General features: G+C 39.6%; 1 protein-coding gene across 1 annotated transcript in view; it reads right to left on the reverse strand.

Moving 5' to 3' along the window:
• Positions 1 to 7,438: 7,438 nt before the first annotated feature.
• Positions 7,439 to 23,069, reverse strand: part of LANCL3 (LanC like family member 3) — a 33,850-nt gene continuing 18,219 nt past the window's right edge. Inside the window, exons 2-5 of the mRNA XM_054389261.1 lie at positions 12,250 to 12,373; positions 10,973 to 11,170; positions 8,774 to 8,981; positions 7,439 to 7,598 (exon numbers count right to left, since the gene is read on the reverse strand). Of these exons, the coding sequence (XP_054245236.1) occupies positions 7,439 to 7,598; positions 8,774 to 8,981; positions 10,973 to 11,170; positions 12,250 to 12,373 (690 nt within the window). The remainder of the gene's footprint in view (positions 7,599 to 8,773; positions 8,982 to 10,972; positions 11,171 to 12,249; positions 12,374 to 23,069) is intronic.

Consider the following 23,069-nt stretch of genomic DNA (forward strand, 5'->3'; position numbering starts at 1 on the left):
AGAGCAAGAAGACCACCCCATGCCTATCTCCTTTGCCACCAGAGCTCTAGAATCATTTTGGGTATGTGTAAGGTGACCATGGCAGTATCACTAACACCCATGTGGAAAAGCAGCAAAAGGTTGCACAACGGCAACACAAGGCTTTGCCATCTCTCCATAACATCTTAAACCTGAGCACCTAGAAAGTTTGTAAGGTGCCAAGTCAGGTTGGCAAATAATGTCTGTATCCTGCATCAGAGTTGTCTCAAATCACTGCCACTTCTCTCCTCCTCACGGTGCAGATACTTGATTCATGACCCACTGACCTTGTGGGTCTTCTTTCAGCTTGCCTGTTCCCAATTGCAGCTCTGCATGTGGAGCTTAGCCACAAACCAGAGACCTACCAGGACCTCAACAGGAAGGCAAGATACAGAGCTGAGGTGCTATTAGCCTGTTAACAATAACACAGGCTACTCCTGCATGTCTGCAACTGTTTTTTAATGCATCTTAGGTTATCAGCAGATTTATTCATAAATGCCAATAACATTTTGGGGGGCCATATTTGAACTGCTGCACTGGCAAATCTGATGTGCCACTTGTTCACCATCTGGGCTCAGCTCAGGATGGAAACCTTGTTATGGGTGGGTCCAGGTGAATTGTTATGTACCCTTCACTGGGAATGAAGGGTCTTTCTAGAAAGAGGACAGTGTGTACAGAGACATAAACATAAAATAAACACGTAAGTGGGAAACTTCAATCTACAGGCCAAAAACAACCTGTCTTATCTCATGGGAAACTACCATGAAGAGGTTTTACATATGTGCTATGTGCAGCCTGGAAGTTTTATCTAATTCTAAAATGAATGATTTTTACCTTTGATAACAGGTACCACAGAAAACCTTTTTGGAGCCCTAAGTCATGACTGTTCCTGAAGGAAAAGTTGGCAGCACTGTGAAAGACAAACACACATAAGCAAACCAATGCAAAATCACATTGTTCAAGGTTGGGCTTTTATTTAAGGCAAAATATAATCACAGCTTTAATATTCATGATATGGATATACACAGTTTGTTCTGCCACTATGAAGCTCAGTATTATCACTGCTTTTAAAAGGCTATAAAATCTAGTGTCTATTATAATCTGCAATACAAAACTAATACAATAAACACATTCTGAAAGATCACAGTGTTTAAAACATTAGAAGAGCAGGGGTCCTGCTTTGAAACAATAAGGTGCATTTCTAAAGATTCAAATCAATCTTGATTCTAAGGGCCTGTACCATGTTATGGCTGTGAATGGCTGTTACACTGAGAAAACAACACAGGGTGCAGCACGTACTCAAGAAATAAATGCCCTACGTTGGAATATATTGAACAATCAAGTGTCACCAACACAAACTAGACATGAAACAATGCCACTTAAGTTCCATATACTTTTTACTGGTATTGGGATTAGTGTATATTGCAGACATATTGAGGGAAAACGAGTCTAAAACTGCTATCAAACAGAGCCTGCATATGCAAACACCTGTGCTTTCCTCTTGCTGTACACACAGGCCTTACTAGTTTCACAAGACTCGTGTATAAAGGAAAGAATTGTAGATTTGGGCTCTGGAATGATGCACTTCTGCCCCTGTTTCACATGCAAGGAAGGACCTAACCTTGCACGCCTGAAATCAAGTGGAGATTCACCACTGACATCAGCAGGTAGCAAATCAGGTCCTTAAAATGAGTGCAGGAGGCCAATCAGTGGCAAAATCAGACATTATTAGAGGAAATCTTTCTTCGCTCATGTAATGAAGACAGAAGCAGAGTTCAATTTTTGGTCAGACAGCCTTTCTCTTCCATATGAAGTAGAACTGAATGTTTAAATAGGATTTGTTTTCTATTCACTATGGGATATAACTGACTTCAGGACTTCTATATAAAATTTTCTGGGGAGTATGCATGTATAGTCATGCAGTGATGCTGCTGAATATCACTGCATTATAAAGCATCTTTTATCCAAATATCATTATACCACTAGGCAAAATGAGTTCTTAATTAATTTCCTGCCACTGTAGTTGGTATTGCTGTACTTGACCTAAATGCCTCCAACCTTCTCTTTGAGTCATGCAATGAACAAAGTCAAGGGACTCCTTCATAAGTACTAAAAATAAATACAGCCATATGTGTTTTCAAGCAGATTTGACTTTTTCCAAGAGCATGATGTAAAATTTTAAATACACAGAGTACAGGACTAACAGTGGCATCAGAGACAGTAGCAAATTAGTCAGGAGGTTTAATAATTCAAAGGCAGGTCAAAAAGTTGGTGCATGTTGGCTTTTTGGAACTGTCTCGTTTTTTAACTGCCTAAGCATAGTTAGTGTCCATCACTTCTATTCCATCAAATGATAGGAGTAGGCAATAGGTTCATCTACAGGCAACTCCTTCACTGGCAGACCTTTTTCAGTGTATGATGACACTGCTGTATTCGCAACGAGTGTTCAAGGCAGCTAAAACCTGTACAGTGCACTTGTACCACTATCTGTGCAAAGAAGCAGACTGCACTGATCTCCTGGAAAATGCTTATTCACATCTCTAAATTGCTGTATTGTTCTGTGAGCCCTGAGGAATTGTGGCTTATGGCTTTGAAGTACGTTGTTCCCTAAGTAATGTGAATTTTGGTCATTTTCTTATTTCTTTTCAATTTAGCTCTTTGCTGCTTACTACCTAGTCCAGGACATATTTATATAAACTGAAATGTCTTCTCAGAGCAATCTAGACTTGCTGGTAGTCAGTAATTACTTATCAATGTCATTCTTCATAGGAAGATTACTCTTTAAAACCTACAGGGCAGTTCTTATTCCTTATGTACTAATCTTCCTACAGATTAGAATATGCATTCCTGCCAGTGAATATTCAAAGTATGTAGGAGAAGATAACTGCACCCGAGATTTACTTGGCAGACCTCAGAGATACACTCTATCCATGGATCTTGAGGTCCAAGTAATGAGGATATATTCTCAGAATGCATGCATATGCTAAAATAGGTCATTTTTTTTTTTGCATAAAACATGTAGCATTTTGGCAGATGCTATAAATAATATGCAGAGAACGATATAAGTCGAACAGTTTCATTGCCATTTGCACATACTGCACCTGAATACATCAGATACATAAATTTTGGGTTGTTTTTTTTTTTTTTCCCACAGTGTTTGAGAAACTAATCAGTATTCTTAGCATATTCTCTACATGGCTATATAATTGGTATTAGAACATTAAAGTGGCATTAGTTAATTTCAGGGAGCAGTAAATAGGGTGACTCTTATTTGCATTCACTTGAGCATATTTCCCAGGACTATTTAAAATGGGTATTTTGTGGTGTTTAGCCATTACACTTTGTTTTGATTGTTTTAATAGAACTGAGATACTAGAGAAGTGAACAAGCTCCCTAGAAAGTCTGTTTAATGATGTAAAACATCAGTGACAGTTGTATAATAATTTTTCCTTAGCAGGTGGGAAATGGCGGAGCCTGTTAGAAGAGGCCACCTGGGAGTGTAAAAAATAATGTAATGCAAATAAATGGAACACCCCTCTTAAGCAAAATTAATCAATCTTATTTCCAGGAACAAAAGACCTGGGCTGCTGCTTCAGTCTTCTGAAGTTATTCCTAAGTTGGGAAAGGCAGGGTAACTAAAGGAAACAACGATGCAGACAAGGCAGATATTGAAAACAGGGGCACAAAACAATTATGTTATCATGCTGAGAAGTTGTGAGTAGCAGAAAAAATATAAAGACACATTTGTTAGAACTTTACTGCTGAAACTTATTGCATCTGGCTCTATGAATCCTGAGATCACTAAATCTGGATATTACAGATCTAGTTTTCCCCCAAATTATTCCATGACAGTGACCTACAGATGCCCTACCGAAAGGTCATGAACAGTAACTCCTTAAACTGATTTGTAATCTACAGATTTACTCACAAACAGCACCACACAAACACAGCTACGTCACAAATAAGCACCAATACTCACACAACGCATCTTCTTTTCTTCAACAGCAAAATCAGAAATACTAATATATCACTTAAATTCCTATTGCCTACACTTTAGAAACTAAACACATGTGCAAACATGACACAGTAACTCGTGTTTTACACTTTAAGAGAGGCTTCTCAAGTTTCTGGTCAGTCTTTTGTCACAGCACCATGGCAGAATCTGCTCAGGAATACTTTTTTTTTTTTTTCCAGTCTATTAGGGCCTGATTTGGGATCAGGAGGAGGCAGCACCTTGCTGACAATGGCTAGTGAAGGTTGCATGGTTGATTTCTCAAAGCAGTAAGAAGGGAACACAAAGGACCTTATTTCTTATTACTCAGAAAAGTGCTGATGGCTCTGCTCAGGTTGCTTTCCTGTCAACGTCTTAAAAGCCACAAATAAAGGTTGCAACAGTATGTATGTAACAGCATATACAGGAAAAAGGAAAAAAAAAACCAACCAAACAAAAAAACACCAGATAGAGAATTAAGAGGAGGAAAAAGATGACAAAACCCCTGCTTGTTTAATGACTTTTTCAGACGAGCTCTGGAGTGTATTTACACTCTGTTCAGAAGCTTTCATTACAGCATGTGTTGCAGCCACCTTTACCCAGCTAGGCAAGGTAGGAAAATCCACAAAGCTCTTAAGAATGAGCTCAAACTGCCATGTCTGATGAAAGAGATTAATAATTATGTTCCACAATTTTACAAGATGCATGCCATGAGGCTGGATGTTTATGTTAATGATCTCAGGTGAAATTTTAAAACATATGTGGTATATATGTTACAACATAAGCATTCATGACTTGGTCAGGATCTAACCTACTGTACTGATTTATTGTGCTCTACATTTATTTGAGGCTTTGGCAAAGATTTTCTTCTTCAAACATCTCCTGAGGAATATCTAATTGGAAACAATTAAATGTCACAGCCCACTGATAATTAAAAAGTGGGCACTGGGGACAAAATCAAAAGGGCATGATTGCTATTCTGATATGTGGAAATTCTGTTAAGGCTTCGATTTGGAGTTGTTTGGGGTTTTTTTTGAGGATGTAGTTAAAACACAGTGGTTTTGTTTTATGTTTGCATCTCTGAATAAAAAGATTCGGCAATAAATCTAGGATTACAACATCTTAAATCTGGATTATGGCAGAATCTATTTGTCTGTCTTACAATAAGACAGAATACAGGTACACTAGCTATCTAAATGCTGTGGCACAACTGTTATAACTTACATCTTTTAGCTGAGTGACGTTACCCTAAAGCAAAAACTGAGACTGAAAAGCTGTTGACCACGGGGAAAAAGTGGACAGGACAAGTTTTACCTTCCTTAAACATTTAGAAAGATTCCAGCACTACAGGAAGCAGCTAGATAAAAGTCCTAGTGGACTTCAAATCTTCACTACTGACAACTGCCTTAGCTCTGGTCTAACAGGAGCACTTCAGCATGGCCAGGCAGAGCACGTGCACATCTCCACTGACTTTTTGATGAAGTTTCACAGGTACTCCTCCCTATGAAAGACAGCCTCCTATGTGAACACATCTCACTGCTCAGAGTAACAAAGTGACATTGATGGATTTCTTAGAAGAACTTTTATCCCACAATTAATAAATACATAACAACTGTAAATTGAATTTTAATATTTCCATTCACCAACGAATTCCTAAATTCTTAACAAACTGATACAGAACTGCACTGCTTTATCCACCAATGAAATATGGTTACTTCTATGATTAAGTAATTAATTAGAGCTGCACAGCGCAAGACAAAATAGCAGAAATCCTAATCTGCAGCTCACAATAATGCAAGGCATCTCATTAAAATAACAGTGCTAAGAGTAGGAATGGGATTAGTATATTAAAATGCAGAAGGATTGCAAGACCTGGCTTCAACTTATAGCCTGATCAAGGCTCACTAAAATTAAATGGGATTTTTAATGCATCAGGCATTAAAAATAAAGAAATTGTAATCTCCTTCAGCTGAGAATACAGGAAGAGAGACTGCATTGTTTGGCAGTGCATGTAGGTCAGGTTTTTTCCCCTAACTTCAATTTTTGACATAATGGTCTTTCCAATCTGTCTTTAAAGATAATTGCATTACATTATTCCCATATAAATAAAAATAAATAGTAAATACATTTTAAATACAGATATTGATTTTATAGTTGTTTTGGTACAAATCTACAATAGCATTTTCTTTAGCTTTCAAGTACCTTGTTGAATATATAATACATATAAAACAGCACATAATGGCAACCTTAAGTGCTAGTGCAACTAGTGTTGAGCAACCCATTTGTTTCTATAGCTACAAATCATCAGGGCATATACCTTATTTTGTTAACCAGGAAAAGAAGCAATTTGGAGGTTTGTTATCAGCTTTTTCTTAAGATCAGTATGCCATCCAAGGTTTGCATTCAGTTTACAGGGTTTTGCAGTCAACAGTTCATCAAGGAAAAGGGATTTTCCACTCCCTGAAATATGTATGTTATTGTTCAGAAATGCTGCTGTAATTAATTTTTAAAGGAAGCTTTTGTATCACTGAACAATACTTATCTAGTAATGTTGTACTGTGAAGAAAGCATCTGCCTACTGTATCTTTGCTGTAGAACTTTTCAATCCAAGACTTCTCCAGGGCTCCACTCATCTTCCCTGTGACAGGGAAAGTATTTGACAAGAAGTGACATGGTTACAGTAAACCTGTAAGGAGACCAGCTCCTCACCACAGACTGAGCTCTGAAAGGAAAGGTCAAATTCAGTCCTCATCTACATATATGAAACCCCACTAGCTGAAATGAACCTGTCAAACTGCTGGCTCAATATATAACTATCTACATAACATTATATGCACATGAAGATGAAAAAGCTCCAAGATACTGGCACTTGTAATACATGTTACTAGAACTAGTAGATGTGGTTTAGGTTTAAAAATCCCAGATTGTGCCTTTGTGCAGTGTAGTGACATGTCTAGGACAACCTCCCCAATAAGAGCATTGCTGTATGAAGACTTGCTTTTGCAGGTGTCTTTTAAAAAACTACTGGATACATAACTGTTTCTTCTCTGCATGTCCCCATAATTCTAGCTTTTTTGTTTTTTTTTCTTTTCTCCTGTGTAACCACCAAATGAAGTTTGATAATGCCCCTTTATCTGTCACTTGAATAATTAGGTTTTGCTTATTACAGCTAAATATTTACCCCACTGGATTCAAGCATTCCCCTCCCCCCACTTTTTTTTCTTTTCACTGACTATTTTTTTTTTCATCACACACTTCCTTCCCAAAGCCCTAAAGTATTTTCTTTTTTCACCTGACTCCCAGCTATGTTAAGGCTAGCAGAAGTGGTACCTCTGGCTTGTTTTGTAAATAGCCTCTCTTGACAAATAAGTGAAACCGCAGTGCCCTCTCCCACTGCCACTAGGACGTGGCCCTGCAGAATGTTACTCTCTAGACAAAGACACTGAAGAGAGGAAACTCAGCTTGGTTGGGTTGCAGCAAGTCAGTCAGGAAACACACAGTTCCTGAGAAGCCTTCATACAGACTATACACACTTTCTAATGCCCGGGAACCAGCTTTAAATTCTTCTGTAAATAAGAACTCTGCAAACCTAAGAAACAGGAAAGAAAAAGTTTGTTATTATTTGGTGTCTCTGTACATCTGCTTGTTGTTTGAAAGCATCATTTTAGTAACATTCAACGATTAAAAGAAGTAAAATATTCATTATTTAACCTTATGTGGAAATTTTACACTCTCCAATATCCACAATAAATTGAGGTCCAGAGAAAGAAAAGATGAACCTTTGCAAACTGCATGTGTGCTACTCTTCTTTGAGAGCTATAAAACATTTTTTCTGATTTCTATGAGACATTTTATTAAACAAACACTTTCAAATAACTTTGATCTTGGTTGTTATTTCCACAGGATGCAAGCAATGTTTTGCATCGATGCAAAAAAATCTGTAATGCTGAAATAACTAAACAAAATTTCCCAGTTCAAAGCAAATGGCTGAAAATAGGTTGCCCTAATTACCTCCTCATTGTTCCATGCTGTAAGGAAAACAGTAAAAAACATTGAATATTATCTTTTCAAACATGCATAGGAAATCAAGGAAATCAAGATAATTGCAGGACTGTGACAGGATTTTCAGTGGGATATACTTTGCATCAGGCCAAATGGAATCAACCCCACTGGCTGAATAAAACAGTATTGCAGTGGCTAAAAATGGGAATGGTAAATTAAAAAAACCCAGTAAAATAACAGCAAATCAGGTGCCACACTTATTTTCCATGTTTAATAATAAGGGATAGTGTTAAATGCTCTGAAAGTCAGAACAAATCAATATAATGAGCAGCATCACGATTTACTCTGTTCCTGGACTTGGGTATACAACTTGGCTGTTCTAACCTCATGTCAAGATGAGACCTGCATGCCTACTGTTCCTCCCCACAGGAGTGTTGAGCAGGGAGGGAGGGTTGCTGGAAGAACCCACTGCCTCTCATGGAATCACAGAATGCCAGGTTGGAAGGGACCCCAGGGGTCACCTGGTCCAATCTTTCCAGGTAATAGTATAGTTTAAATGAGCTTGGCCCAGCAGGCAGCCTGGCACAGGCTGGAAGCAGGCCTGCAGGGTTCCTGCCCTACAACCCAAGAGCTAGAATTGCACCTCAGGTTTAACCTCTTAGGATGCATCCAAGGGTGGTGATTACCGATTCTGAGGAGCTTTATAAATGTTCCTCAGACTTTCCAGTGTTTCCTTGAACCCAGAAAAGGAGGAATGCTAACCTCTGTGCCCTGTATATGTATTTTGAGTTTCCAGTGAGCCTATACAGCAGCAGGAACACATAAGCACTACCAGCCACTCCATGGCAGATTCCAGGTCCCTTCTTCAGCAGGCCTTTCTGCCAAGTAAGCTCTCCACAGCGGATACAAGTGTCCAGATATTGAGGCTTCTTGGAAACCAGGTAGGCTTTGGCAAACAGATATGCAATGCCTAGCAAAATAACAAGCAAAATTGTCTGTTTTAAGAAGGAGGCCAAGGGTTTCACAGAACACCCAAGAAAGTAAAGATTAATATGCTAAAACCCTGCAGTCTCATGCCTTACATGTCAACATTACATAAATATGTATATATATATATATATGTGCTACATATGGAGGACAGACTATCTGGTATGCTAAAAAGAACACGGTAAGATGTACTTCTCCACTCCCTGTGACAATACCACTTCCAATCTTTTCAATGCATGACTGAATTCCAGGGTTTATGCTAACATTCCCAGACTCTTACTAATTAAAACAGTAGTCACATTTTCTTTTGCCTTTAAAACAGTCAACTCTTAGCACTGTCCTCTATTGGTTTTGAATTCCCATTCACCTCACCTATTTACACTGAAAAAAACCAGAAGGATGTGGCAAGATAAATTGTACGTGTTGCCAATGTAAGAAGTTTTTACTGAATGAGAAAAAGAAATTGCCCTTTCTTTGTTTTTTTCTTTTCAGTGGGGTCCATACTGTTTTATTCTGGTTTTAAACAGTTGTGCATAGTAACTTCTGTTAGAAAAACAAAACAAAACAACACAACAAAATGAAACAAAACTATTTGGCTTATTTTTAGAGGAGAGTCAAATAAATTAATCATAATCTTCAACAGCACACTGCACAGCTCAGTTCATGGTAACCTTAAACGACTGCCTGTGACACGTAACCAAACTGAGTGCCTAAGGAAATGTTAGCTTGTGGTCTGAATAGAATATACACTGAAGTATCTGAAAAGTGTCCTTGTAAACTCCATGTGCATTATTAACCAAGAACACTGATGGGATATGGGATTTTCTGGGGAAGAACAATAGCAATTAATGAATTTACATCTCTCTAAAGTAACATCTTTATGCCCTTTGGGATTCTAGCACTTTGTTTCACTGCGTGTGTCTCCACTAACAGTTAAACCCAAGAAAAAGAGGGCATCTTCCTTGCAGGTCTCATCACTAGGCCAGCCATGCTATAGAAGTCATTTTTCCCTCTTAAAAAAAAAAAAAAGATTTGAATACAAAAGCTGTTTTCACTTCACTTACAAAAGGTGTTTTCACTTCACTTCATTAGAGTGCAAGAGCAAGAAGCTTGTTCCTTAATCATACTAACAAAAAGTAGAAAGTTTAAGGGGCGTTAATTATAATGTACTCTTTGTGATTTCAATAGAACACCTTTAAAAGCAAGGCATCAATGCTCATGGACATAGTTTAATAAAAGGAAGCTTTTCTGTAACCTTCTAGGTTCATCTAACCAAGCCAATGTGACTAGTTAACCATTAAATTCTGCCTGGGGGTTAAGAAAGCGATTTCAATAAACAGCACTACTTGTCAAAATTGCTAAGGTATAGGATTAGATTCTGAACTGGCAGACATCAGCCTTACCTCATGAACCCAAACTAGGACAGATTCTCCCTGAAAAGCCATTTTATATGTCTGAATTTCAGAAAAAAATGCCTCTTGGTAGTACACCCTTCACATGAAAACATTTTGGTCAAATGTATGCATTATCCATATAATAAGGGCAGCTAAGATTTAATTCTGATGAGGGGAAAAAAGCAATTGTGAAGGCTTTCCCCAAACTTACAGATGTGTCTGCATCAATGTTCCTTCACATACTATTTCTCTGTCCAGCATATGCTGTCTTTTGACTCAGTTGTACAATTCTTTGACGTCTTGCCATGAAAAGGAGCAAGAGTGGAAAACATGGTTCAAGATGATCAGAATTCTTTCAGCTGTGATCACCTCTGCTTGTAAGGCAGAAAATAAGCCTATCCTTCCAGCCTCCTCATCACTAAATAACACTCTCTTAACTGGAAGAAAGAACCTAAATAGTTTGCCTGCCTCTCACAAAATGTTGAAATTGTTCAAATTTAACCTGAGTTTATCTTCTACCTGGAATCACCTAACAGGACAGATCAGTACCTGCTATTTGTAGCATCAATGGAAAACAAACCTGGAGCTCCATGACACCAGTGTACAAGCTCATTCTCCCGCTCAATTGTCTCTCCCAGCTCAGGAGGCCAGTTGCTGTTCTGTTCTTGGTCCATAAGAAAATCAACACTCTGCCACACAAGCTCCTGATCTGCTGGCTGCAGGTAGTCGTAGTAAGAAAGCAGCATCTGAAGGATTGACGAAAGCCCATGTGCTGCACCTGTAATGAACAGCAACACCAATCACCATCTTACAGCAACTTTCTCTTCAGACTTATCTCCCTGTCAAGTCCATGGTGCTTTAATCTTCTTTATGTATTTTATGAGTACTGGGAATAAAGTTTTTTAGGTGCTTGACATTATGATTTCTTACTACTTCTGTCTTTACCAGCTCCTCGAGCTAAGCAAAAATATGATATAAATTTTGTCTGTTCCCTGATGTGACTGAAACTCAGTGTGTGAAGTCACACTGAACCTAAACTGAACACTGTTTCAAGATGTTATTCTTCCTGACACACTACTGAATCTGGAACACTATTCTGTAGTCTTTGTTGAAGTCAAATTGAAACTGGAGCATAAATGATACTCCCGGTGTCATTCAGCTAAAACCTGTAGTTCAGTGCAAGAATTGTTTGTACCTGAAGGGTCTGTGAAGCAGCACCACTCAGTGACTTCTCCCTCTACTCCCCTGCCAGGGAACTCTTAACACCTGAAAACCAATTTCACGTTTTTTGCCGTGTGATATTGTGCCTTGAGGACCTCTCTAGGGACTTGCTCAATGACTTGACTTCAGATGAGCTCCATGATGGGTAGAAGATCATGATGACTGAAAGCTGACCACATGCCTGAGTTGCACTGCTGCAGCCAAAAACATTTTGCAAGCCCCTGCGTGGCAATAGAAACTTACTAATAACATCCCCTCTGGGGACAGTTCTCTCTGCTAAACTTCTCCACACAGGCATGCACACCATACCTCTTGCTGCCTCCATCTGGCAAGGGCAGATTTACCAGGGCAGAAGGGAGAAAGAAGGGAGAAGAGGGAACAAAGCTGCTGCCTGCTGCGGCACAGGCACCTCTTGTGTTGCCCCAGCACTAGGCAGCACCATTCCTCCCCTTTAGGTTCTCAATCCACTTAGCAGTTTTAGGAGGCTGGATAGTCCAGCTCAGTGAGGAGAAATCCCATACTGTAGTTTTACATATTTTATTTCTGGTGGCACTTTTTTTTTTAATTTTAAGTGTCTACTGGCTCAGCATCTACACACAGTACCACTTTCGAAGTAGTTGGCACGTTTTTACTCACCAAGATACTCTGTTCCATAGTAAGAATACATGAGTGGGATTGGTTTCCTCTTCTTCACTGCATACTGCTTTCCTGATTCTAGTATGGCCAGGCAAATTGATTTTATTTGTGCTGGGGTCAGCACCTAGAAGCATCAAGACAAACATCAAGTCTATGATAATAATTTCTAGACGTTTTCCAAGACCTTGCTTTTCTGCTGGTACATAAGAGAAAGTAATGCCTTTAATCTTATGAGCATGCCATAAGGTACATCATTATTAACACTACCTTACATAAACCAGTAAATTTAAACAATGTTTCTCAAAAACAGAGTTTTATCCCATCTCAGGAAAGTGAATGTCAAATCTTCAGCTGCACAAAAGAGGTGAAGAGACACACTAAGAGCTCCTGTGCTTGCTTCCCAAAGATGCACCAGCCTGATGGATGCTGACAAAAAGCATCTGGCAAGCTGCAGAACAACAGACTGGAGGAAGAGACACGAGGAGAGGACAGAGGAAAACAGACCTATAGAAGCAGCATATTGGGACATACTAAGATAAACAGATTTTACTCAGTCAATAGAAGAGGAAGGAAGAAGGTACTAAATTTTATTGAAGTAATAGTACCTATGTGGGTTCAGAACCATCTTAGTGAAAGAATCAGACCTTCTTACTTCAAGAAAATACAAAATAAAATGCAGTGCAAGACAGATTTCTATGAAGAGGGGCTAGCTGTCTTTAAGGGACTTTATAATCACAAACAAGTCAACACTGCCCTGAGAAATGACTAATGCCTTACTCTTAGTAGTGTAAAAAGTAAGAAAGACTGACAAATCATACACTTCACCAGATGTGAACTTTTTCCCAGTTACTGACCTAAAGCATTCAGTGAAAAATTGGTTTTACAGGTTTTAACTACAGCTCTAATTATATGCAATTCACTGCAATCATCTGCAATTTCCTCTGTCAGCCACACCTGTACATTATTGACCAATACCTACGTCATTTAAATAATGTAGTGGAAGCCAGTGTTCTGGCTTTAAGGGAAAGCCTGTATGGCAGCTGTACTTTGCAAAAATATATAAAAATATATTTCAACTTATGAGAAGTGAGAAAGAAAAAAAAGGACAAAAATGAAGCAGAAAAAAAAGGCTGTAGAAATACCCTTGACAAGATAAGCAGTAATCCTAAAACTGACTGGAATATCAAGCTCATGTCTTTACAATGTTCCTGAACATATTTTGGTTTGCTGTAATTTGTATTATCATAGGATTTGCAACTCTTCAGTTTTAAAAAAATACAGTTAGCATTAAGTATGGAAGCAACATCTGTTATGAGCTATATCCTCTCATCTGGCATGTAAAATGTGCCTTGGATAATTAATGTCACTTAGAATTTAACTGAAAGCTAATAGCTGAAAAATTCTGTTTGTTCATCTTACCTTGCTCCCTGCTAACAAGGCATTTTATGACAGCTACTCCAAATGACTACGGTATTTGCACAAGCTGGAGAATGACCTACTTCTGATCTTGATGAGTGGTTTTTAATGTTACTGCAGTAGAAGTAAATTAGCCATTAACATCTGGAGGCTTCACTCGTTTCCAGTCATTTTTAAATGAATTGATTTAGCTCCACTGAGTTTAAAGAAAGAGTTTAAACCCTAAGTAAATGTGGAGATCAGAGACACGGCGAGACTGATTGTGTTCTCTCCACAGCTCTCATTTTACTCTCTTGCCCTTTGGGGCCTGGTCCTCCAAATTGTACATTTTGTAAAATCACAGAATCACAGAAACATTCAGGTTGGAAAAGACAAAGTCCAACCAATAACCCTACTCTGCAAGGTTCACCCCTAAACCATAGCCCCAAGCACCACATCCGAACGACCTGTTTAGCAAGGTAACCCTTTTAAAAACTGAATGTGAAGGACAGGATTCCCTAGTTGTAATTCTGCAAGGCAAAGGCACACTGAATTGAAAAGTCACAATCGTTTTCTGTATGTAATGGTTCCTTTCCCTCATAGATCAACTGTCTTTCAATACCAACCACGTTTTGCTAAGCTTTTTTTTTTTATGTTGGGTGCATTTAATTTTTAAATGGAATTAACAACTGTTTTAAAATGCTGATTTGTGCATTTTAAATGGATTTAAACTTCCACCCAAATCCAGTCTTGCACAATGCTGCATAAAGAAGTGTGAGCTAGCACAAAATGCATTGTTCAGCGTTTTTTAACATAAAGTAAGAGTAAAGTCAAACACTTAAGCACTATAATTACTTAATTGTATAGTATAGCATAGCCTTTTGGCTGGCATAATGAAATATGCTAACAAATATCACCTCTTTTTCAGAATGCAAAAAAGAAGAGCCCACATACAAAGCCAGATTTGCATTTATTTAACATGCAATTATTTGCAATTATTTAAAATTGTGGTTAGAATGGGTAATAGAAATCACTCTGTCCTGACCCACTTCCATCTTACCAAATGGAACAGGAAAGAAAATAATCTGTATGTTTTGAAAACAACTTTCTCTCTGGTCACTCAGCCTGATCTGGACACTTAAGGCAGGTAGTAGAAAGAAGATTTTGGTGCTGACTCCAAATATCTCTTACCAAGTGCCTCAGTTGTGGTCATTGTAGGGATGCTGTCTCTTTTCCAAAACACTTATATATGAAGGATTTGTATTTGATCCCTCTTGTAGGAAATGGTTGGCTGGAACACAATGGCATCCTAGGCTGCATCAAAAGAGATGCTCTCAAGCCAGCAGCTTGAGAGAGGTATTCCTGCCACCTTGCTCTCGTGAGACCTCAACACAGGAAGGACATGGACTTGATGGAGAGGGTCCAGAGGAGGGCCATGAAAATGATCAGAGGGCTGGAGCACCTCTGCTACAAGGACAGGTTGAGGGAGCTGGGGCTGTTCAGCCTGGAGAAGAGGAGGCTCTGGGAAGACCTAATAGCAGCCTTCCAGTACCTGAAGGGGACCTACAAGAATACTGCAGAGGGACTCTGTAAGTAGCAACAGGATGAGGGGCAATGGTTTTACATTAGAGAAGAGCAGATTTACATTGAATGTTAGGAACAAGTTCTGTACCATGAGGGTGGTGGAACACTGGAACAGGTTGTCCAGGAGGTAGTTGAGGCCCTATCTGTGGAGATATTCAAGGTCAAGCTCAACAAGGCTCTGAGCAACCTGATCTAATGGAGGATGTCCCTGCTCATTTCAGAAGGGTTGGACTAGATGACCTTTGGAGGTCCCTTCCAACCCAAACCATTCTCTGATACTATGATTAGTGGCCTTCCAAAGGTTGAATGATGAGAGATCACATTTAAGACCTTCAGCAGCTTCCTGCACTTTATTTCAACCAAACCTTTGTAAAACCCTCAGATTTCTTTTACCTTCACCTGTGTTCAGTCTCTGTAGTCCCCCTCATAGTAACTTTAATAAAACAGCTAAAAACTGAGGACCAAAATAACCATCACAGACTACATTAATCATAATCACAGACAGTGTAGTGTGCTTCTACAAAGTTCATTTTCATTTCACTGTATTTGCAATGCCTCCTTGCCCCTGGGAATTACTGAAGCAATAAATTTAATTAGGGATGGCAAAGAAATAGACTGATCATCCCAAAGGCTTTGAAAGGATAAATTGCATATTGATATCACGTCCTCTGGTGAAAGCTGTCTGATGCTTTGATGGAGAATAAAGCCAGTATGAGAATATGCTGCCCAGAAAAAAAAAATCATGTCTGAGTCAGACACATTTTTTGAGAAACTTCTTGAATGTCATTTAGTGTAAGCTGGATACACAGCAGGTAAAAATATTCTTTATCATACAACCACAGAATTACAGAATCAGTCAGGGTTGGAAGAGACCACAAGGATCATCCAGTTCCAACCCCCCTGCCATGGGCAGGGACACCTCACACTACATCAGGCTGGCCAGAGCCTCATCCAGCCTGGCCTTAAACACCTCCAGGGATGGGGCCTCAACCACCTCCCTGGACAACCCATTCCAGGCTCTCACCACTCTCATGGGGAAGAACTTCTTCCTCACGTCCAGTCTGAATCTCCCCACTTCCAGCTTTATTCCATTCCCCCTAGTCCTGTCACTACCTGATAGCCTAAAAAGTCCCTCCCCAGCTTTCTTGTAGGCCCCCTTCAGATATTGAAAGGCCACAATAAGGTCACCTCGGAGCCTTCTCTTCTCCAGACTGAACTGCCCCAAATCTTTCAGTCTGTCATGTCAGTACTTAGTCAAAATACTACTGACACAAAGAGATATACTGCTGGTGTTTTAGTATTTCTGCTAACTCCTTTTATATTTTTAAAGACTCCACAACCTATCCTGTCACATTAGAAATGTCTATTTTAGCCTCCTCACTAGACCCAAGTTTGGAATACATGCGTTCCACATTTCCCCTGCAATTTCCTGATCAATTGGTTGGTGGAGTTCTTTATTTTCTGTTATAAATAATTGTCCAGTGTTGCTGTGTGCTGTTAAACAATTGTTCCACTCATACTGGTGACAGCTGCATCCCCATATACCTTTTACTTTAAGAACAACATCTATAATAGTTAGCTTTTGCACTACTGCCTGTGCCCTGGAACTGTACTTATACTGAAAAAAACAAAACAAACAAACAAACAAACAAACAAAAAAAAAAAAAAAAAAAACCACAAATCAAAAAGCCACTGTAATTGTTTCTGAAACTATCTCTGTTTTTCTCTTGTGCTACTGCAGACAGTGTGCCTTCTGCCATTAAGGCACTCCAAAACATGTGAATTATTTAAGGCAGGTACTTATTCCATAAGTCCCTAGTAGAAGTCAGGAAGGAAGTGCTATGTCTACAGCAATCACAGAACACTCTCCTTTTTTTTTTTTTTTGTTTGCTGTTAGCAATCTTTCTCAACGTAAGATCCTTTAATTGGAAGTAAATAAGTTCACAACTCCTTTTAATCTGCTAAATGGTATTTTGTAGTGTATTGGCTATGACATGTTTCAAAAATTGGAAGCAGAATTCTTGCCCTTGAGGATTAGGCAGAAAGAAGCAGGACTGACTCTCCTATGCTTCTGATTAAAATAATATTTTCAGTACATCATTCAATCCTCTGAATGGTTGCTACAAGTCCCTTGGCTCATGATTTGCCCTCTGAAAACCAGTGGTACATAAAACTGTGTTGAGTAGGTCTGAGAACTGTAAGCTTTTAATTCTTTTAAAAAAAAAAATGTATTTCTTTTCTTAGAGCTCTTTCCTGTGTGCAAGTAACAGAAGGCATTACTGAATGCCAAGTATTATCTTTTTAAAGATGCATCAGGACTTTTAGGAGATAACAGCTACACTTACAATAATTATTATGGAAAAAGCCTTCTTCTATGCATGAAAACAAATTTAGCATGCATCTAATACATCAAACCTCTCTCTGCCACACTTCTAAAAAGCCATCTACATGAATTTGATCATATACTTTTTCTAATGCTGTAGAATGTCAAAAATAAGCTGGAAAAAATGAGTCAGTCTACAAGAAACCCAAGAGAAGCTTTGCCATTAGTCTCCTATGCTAGAAGTCCAGCAGAGGGAGCTTGTGAATTAGTTAATACTACTCAAAAATGCTGTCAAAAAATATCCTGAATAGCAGTACAGCTGACTCAATCAGAAAGATGTTGGAGTCAGCTTGGTAATTTAATGACATTTTCCTGCACTACGTGATGTTTAAGTTCATTCCTTAAGTGTGATATTTTTCTACTAAAGACAAGGGCTGGAATTGTTCAGAGATTTTTCCATGCTATGTCCCGGCCAGTTTTTTTCTTCTTTCAGATGATGCTAAGACCTGGAGACACAAAAAGCATAGCAGGTAGAAAAACAGAGGGGTATGCCTCTTGCTATCACAGAATCACAGAATTGTAGAGGTTGAAAGGGACCTCTGGAGACCACCTAGTCCAATGCCCCTTCTAACACAGTGTGCCTTGAACAGGTTGCACAGGAATGAGTCCAGGTGGGTTTTGAAAGAGCCTAGTGTTTTTCACCTTTGATGTACTTCTCCTGCAGCTGAGAAAGCCAGCTCCAAGTGCACAGCTGTCTGCTTTCCTTACAAGCACTATGTACATCTTTCTTTAATAAATAAGTAAATTAAAATATCCTGAAATTTTGCTTACGGCATCAGGTTAGTTCCTGAAGTACTACTGATATCATTGCTTTTGGAGGATGTTTCATGCTGTAACAGCACCATAAATAGTACATTCTAAAGAGCATACCTTCCCAGATTTCTCATACTAACACAACTACATGACAGTGCGTGGAGATTCAGCACAACTACTAATATGATTGTGTCAGTTCACTGGAAAATGGTATTTGGTAATCTTGAGTAAAACAGACCTCCATAACAAATGGTAATCTTGAGTAAAACAGACTTCCATACAGATCCCATTGGTATTGCTTGATTTTAATATGGAAATTTGGAGGATGTTGAGGCTTGCTCTTTGCCTTAGAGTGTAAATAGCAATGTAAGTCCTATCTTGTTTCCCTGTGTCAATAATCATGGCTCCAATCAGATACTGAAGGCATTTATGCCTGATGAAACAGGTGACTGGTAAAGAAGACAATACAGCACTTTTGTTATTGCTAGCAGAGTACAACATTTCCACAGGTCTCACTTTCTAGGACTGTGTAGCACTAAACTCATCAAGTTCTGCTCTTAAATCTGTCCTTCAGAAGGAGAAAATTTCAGACATGGCTAAAAATTAATATTGCAGAAAGGGATGGAGCACAACTGTTACTGTAGCTGGGAGGCTGGCTGAGAGCAGCTGGTGCTGCTACACAGTTGGTCCAGTGCAATGAGCCTGTCTATTCATTGTGTCTCAGATGCTGGATAGTTTCAAGGTAAACCCAGCAATCAGCCTCTCCTCAAGCTCCCCCTGTCCTGGGTCAGTGAAGAGAGAAGGAAAACATGACATTCTCTGGTTATACTCTGTTCCTCTTCTCTACCAATCTTCCCACCCACCAAGTTAATGACAAGCCCCCAGGATCTCTCATGCGGCTGCATCAGGGTCTGGCTGGAAACTGCTATGTAATTCTAACATAGTGGTTGGTCTGGGTCTTAGGAAAGAAACAGGAAGTTCTTGTCACCCTCTTCACTTGAATAAAGTCAGAAAGCACAACTTTCCATTCTCTCCTGCTGGAGAACTGAAGCAGGAAAATGTCAAGGAACATATCTAAGAGCAGAGCAGTTCAGATAACCAACATGACTGAAGACACCAGTCTGTCTCTTGAGAGCTGAGGTGCCATGTTCAGCTGCACATGGCTAGTTCACAGCAAAGCCAGCAGGGAATTGCTCATGAGGACAAGCCCAATTACAGAAGAATTGAGGTATCCTGGGATGCACTCCTGTGTTACAGCTTTCAAAAGCCATCTGTCTGCAGCCCAGAGCACGTTCTCTTCTGCCTGGGAGAGGGTAAGAGTTAACACAGAGATCTGAGCTTAATTTCAAGCATCTCTCCCTAGAATTGCACCCAAATGCAAGAGCATGACTTGAAAAACATGTTTAGAAACAGTAAAAATGAAAGATTTGCAAATTAAATGAGAAACAAATCCTGCACTGCTTGGAGAGGCTTTTTTCTACATTACAGGATTCTACCCCAACTTTTTCCAACAAACAAGCAACATTCTTCTTTTTTCCTTCCTTCTTCTTCTTCTCCTTAATTATTTGTTATTCACCAGCCTTATAATGCATGGCTGAGACACTCTGGGGGCACAGACCCTGGGCACTGGCCAAAATGGATGTATCAGTGATCATCTTCCTGTGATCCAAGTCCATTTGGTGCTCGTATGAGTCAGTCGCTCCTCCACCAGACATCAGAGCAGTTTATGACAACTGCAAATGAATCAGAGATTAATGCTGCACCAGTACTGCTTCCTTTCCATCTATGCTCCCCAAATAGCAAAAGAAGATTCTTTTACCATGTAAACTTTCCTTCAGTGGGAAAACCTCTGACTGTTTATCTCAGACAGAAAACACCAAATCCTGTTGGCTTATGCCAAAACTGCAGCATGGAGCTGCCATGTCCTGATGGGAGATCAATCCTTCTGCACTCTAGATGTGTGTCCCTGGCAATCCTGCATTATGATAATAATCTTCCATGCTGGGCATCTGGTATTCTTGTTTGGGTAACAGGCAGCCCAGTGTGTTGTAGCTGTGCTGCCCCTGGAACTCAGTCCATTTTTCACATTAGTAATCAAGGAACATCTGCTCTGCCAGTGTATTTTGGATTATCTTACTTAATCTTGACAGTGGGAGTGCTGGTTCGTCGGAAGTGAATCCATGCCCTCATCTCTTAGGCAGACATTTCTTATTGTGATAAAGCTGGCCCAGTGGTTGAACTGGTTGATGCATGCAACCTATGCAAAGGCATACCAGGTACTATCCATTCTTCCAGCTCCAGAGAAGCAGGGAAACAGGATACATGAAACAGCCATTGCACAAGATAAAAGCTTTGTAACATGGATGAGAAAGACTCCCCAAACATTGCAGTAACCTTGACAGTGCCTTTAGCCCAAACTCTGGGATCTACTGGGACTTCAGGCAGACAGCTCCTTGGAAAGATGAATTTATCAGTGTACACAACTGCAAGTAAACACGACATGGGCAGAACTTGATGTTGAGTCAGTTAGTGAAGGCTAGTATTTTTACAGGGAGGCTGACCTAAGCCTGAAGTTCTACAAATTAATATAGCAACTGTATCTAGAAACTGAATAAAGTTGATAAGCCATATTTTAAAATCTATTGAAGGTCCCCAGAAAGAAGCAGACGTAACGTACTGTGTTTGTTTCTGAGGAGTATAAATGTGGGAAGAGAGATGTTCATGCTAAAGTCTCTTAAGATTATGAATTGTACTGCTGCCAAGTTCATGAAGACATCATTTTGAAGTTGCCACTAAATATAGAAGTGGTATCAGGCACTGTAAAGTACTGTTTGCAAAGGGTAAGAGGAAACGAGGACATCTCTGGTTCATCTCAAAAATGCAAGCTCAGAGAAAGTTAGTCTAGTTCTCCATGGGAAACAAAAAAGCTGCTTCAGCCTGAAGTCTGGCTAAGAAAGACTAAGGAAGAATGACACTGTGTATTACATCATACACCTGCCTTGAGAAAAGCTTACTGCTGTACTTGCTTCCAGTAGAGGCTATGTGCTCACAGGCTGGATAGCTCTCATATTCCTTGTCTGGCCTGGGAAGGTCTAGCTGGGTGCCACATTGCAAAAGGTGCCATGAAACAGAGACAAGTTGGTGTAACTGGCCCTGGGATTGAGGGAGAGGGTAAAGAGAGAGAGAGAGAGATAAAAGACTGAAAGAGCTCTTGGGCCCATAGGCTATGTTAAGTAGCTCTGTCTTAAGAGAATGGTCTGCATCCAAATTCAGTGATGTACTGGTCTGGAGAAAAAAAAAATACCAGCAGTTTGTATTATAGTATTTGGACGATTCAATGCTCTTCCACTGCACCCTTTTATTGAGACATCTCTCTGATCAAATTACTGCACAGAACCTGTGTGGTTGCACACCCTTTTATCTACTTCCAGTTTATTTAAAGTATCATTTTCATGCTGCAATGGTAAACCTTAAAGTTTCACTTGATTCAACAACAGTAATTATGCTGCTATTGTGAAATCACACCTCTGCCCCCCCCCCCCCCCCAAAAAAAAGACAAAACCAAAAGCTATTGGAAACTTTACCAGGTGGTGTAATTTGTCTAAAATATAATAACAAAACAGAGAAATAGAGTCCTTACATGAGCCTTAGTAGCCAGGTCAATAAACTATACAGTTTCTATGACATGTAGTTATTCTTGTAAATTCCTGTTATTCCATGTCTTGCCAGTAACACCACGAGGCTTTCTTATAGTCTGTTGAGACCAACAATAATTTTGTCTGAAATGGATTGAGACTACAGGAGACTAAAATGCTGACCTTGCTGGTGGATGCTGCTGAGCATCCACCACAGATACAGCTGAGCAAACACCTAAGCCTTCAAGGATTAATCCTGCTCTCATTTTCGTCAGTTTGGAGGGAAGTGACTAGGAGATGCATCCTCATTCATTGCCCTGCACCAGTGTGAAGAGCATGGCTTACACTCAAGAAAAATATTTGGGGTTCTTCATCACCTTTTCTTCAGTTCACAGTTGTGTACACTACTGAGCAAAGCTGCACTTACAAGCTTTGTAGTTCTCCCTGGAACTCCTGGAAGAATTTTACTTCATGACAACAGACATTCTCAAGAAGATTGCTTCCTGTGGTGAGCTGGGCAATATACCATCTTTCCTATCTAAATGCCTTTCAAAGCTGTTGTGCTAGGCTACGGTTCATGGATGCAGCTGTGATTATAGAACATGTCCAAATTCCACTGTTTTCTAGGGGGAAATTTTTCTGCCAGGACTCCAGCATTGGGCCTGGACTGTACCTGTTGAAAGCATTTCATGACTTTCCAACTGCTCAGGTATTATAATGTAAGCAATTGCACACTTATTTACTTATGAAATGCATTGTTGGGTGTTATAATTTATTTGCTCCTCCTAGGTTTGGCTTCCTCAGTGTTTTGTTTAGCACTGTTCATATGGATGCAACTCAGTGAATACACCAAGTACATTGGAAACACAAAAAGGCAGAGACTTCACTCTACGCATTACTAAGCAACCTTCACAGGATCACGGGATGTTAGGGGTTGGAAGGGACCTCTGGAGACTTTTAAGCCCAATCCCCTCCTAGAGAAGAACCATACAATCTAGCTCAGGTCACACAGGAATGCATTCAGATGAGTCTTGAAAGTTTCCAGAGAAGGAGACTCCACAACCTCTCTG

The sequence above is a fragment of the Indicator indicator genome, chromosome 1 (genome assembly GCF_027791375.1).
Source record: "Indicator indicator isolate 239-I01 chromosome 1, UM_Iind_1.1, whole genome shotgun sequence".
In the NCBI taxonomy this organism is placed as follows: domain Eukaryota; kingdom Metazoa; phylum Chordata; class Aves; order Piciformes; family Indicatoridae; genus Indicator; species Indicator indicator.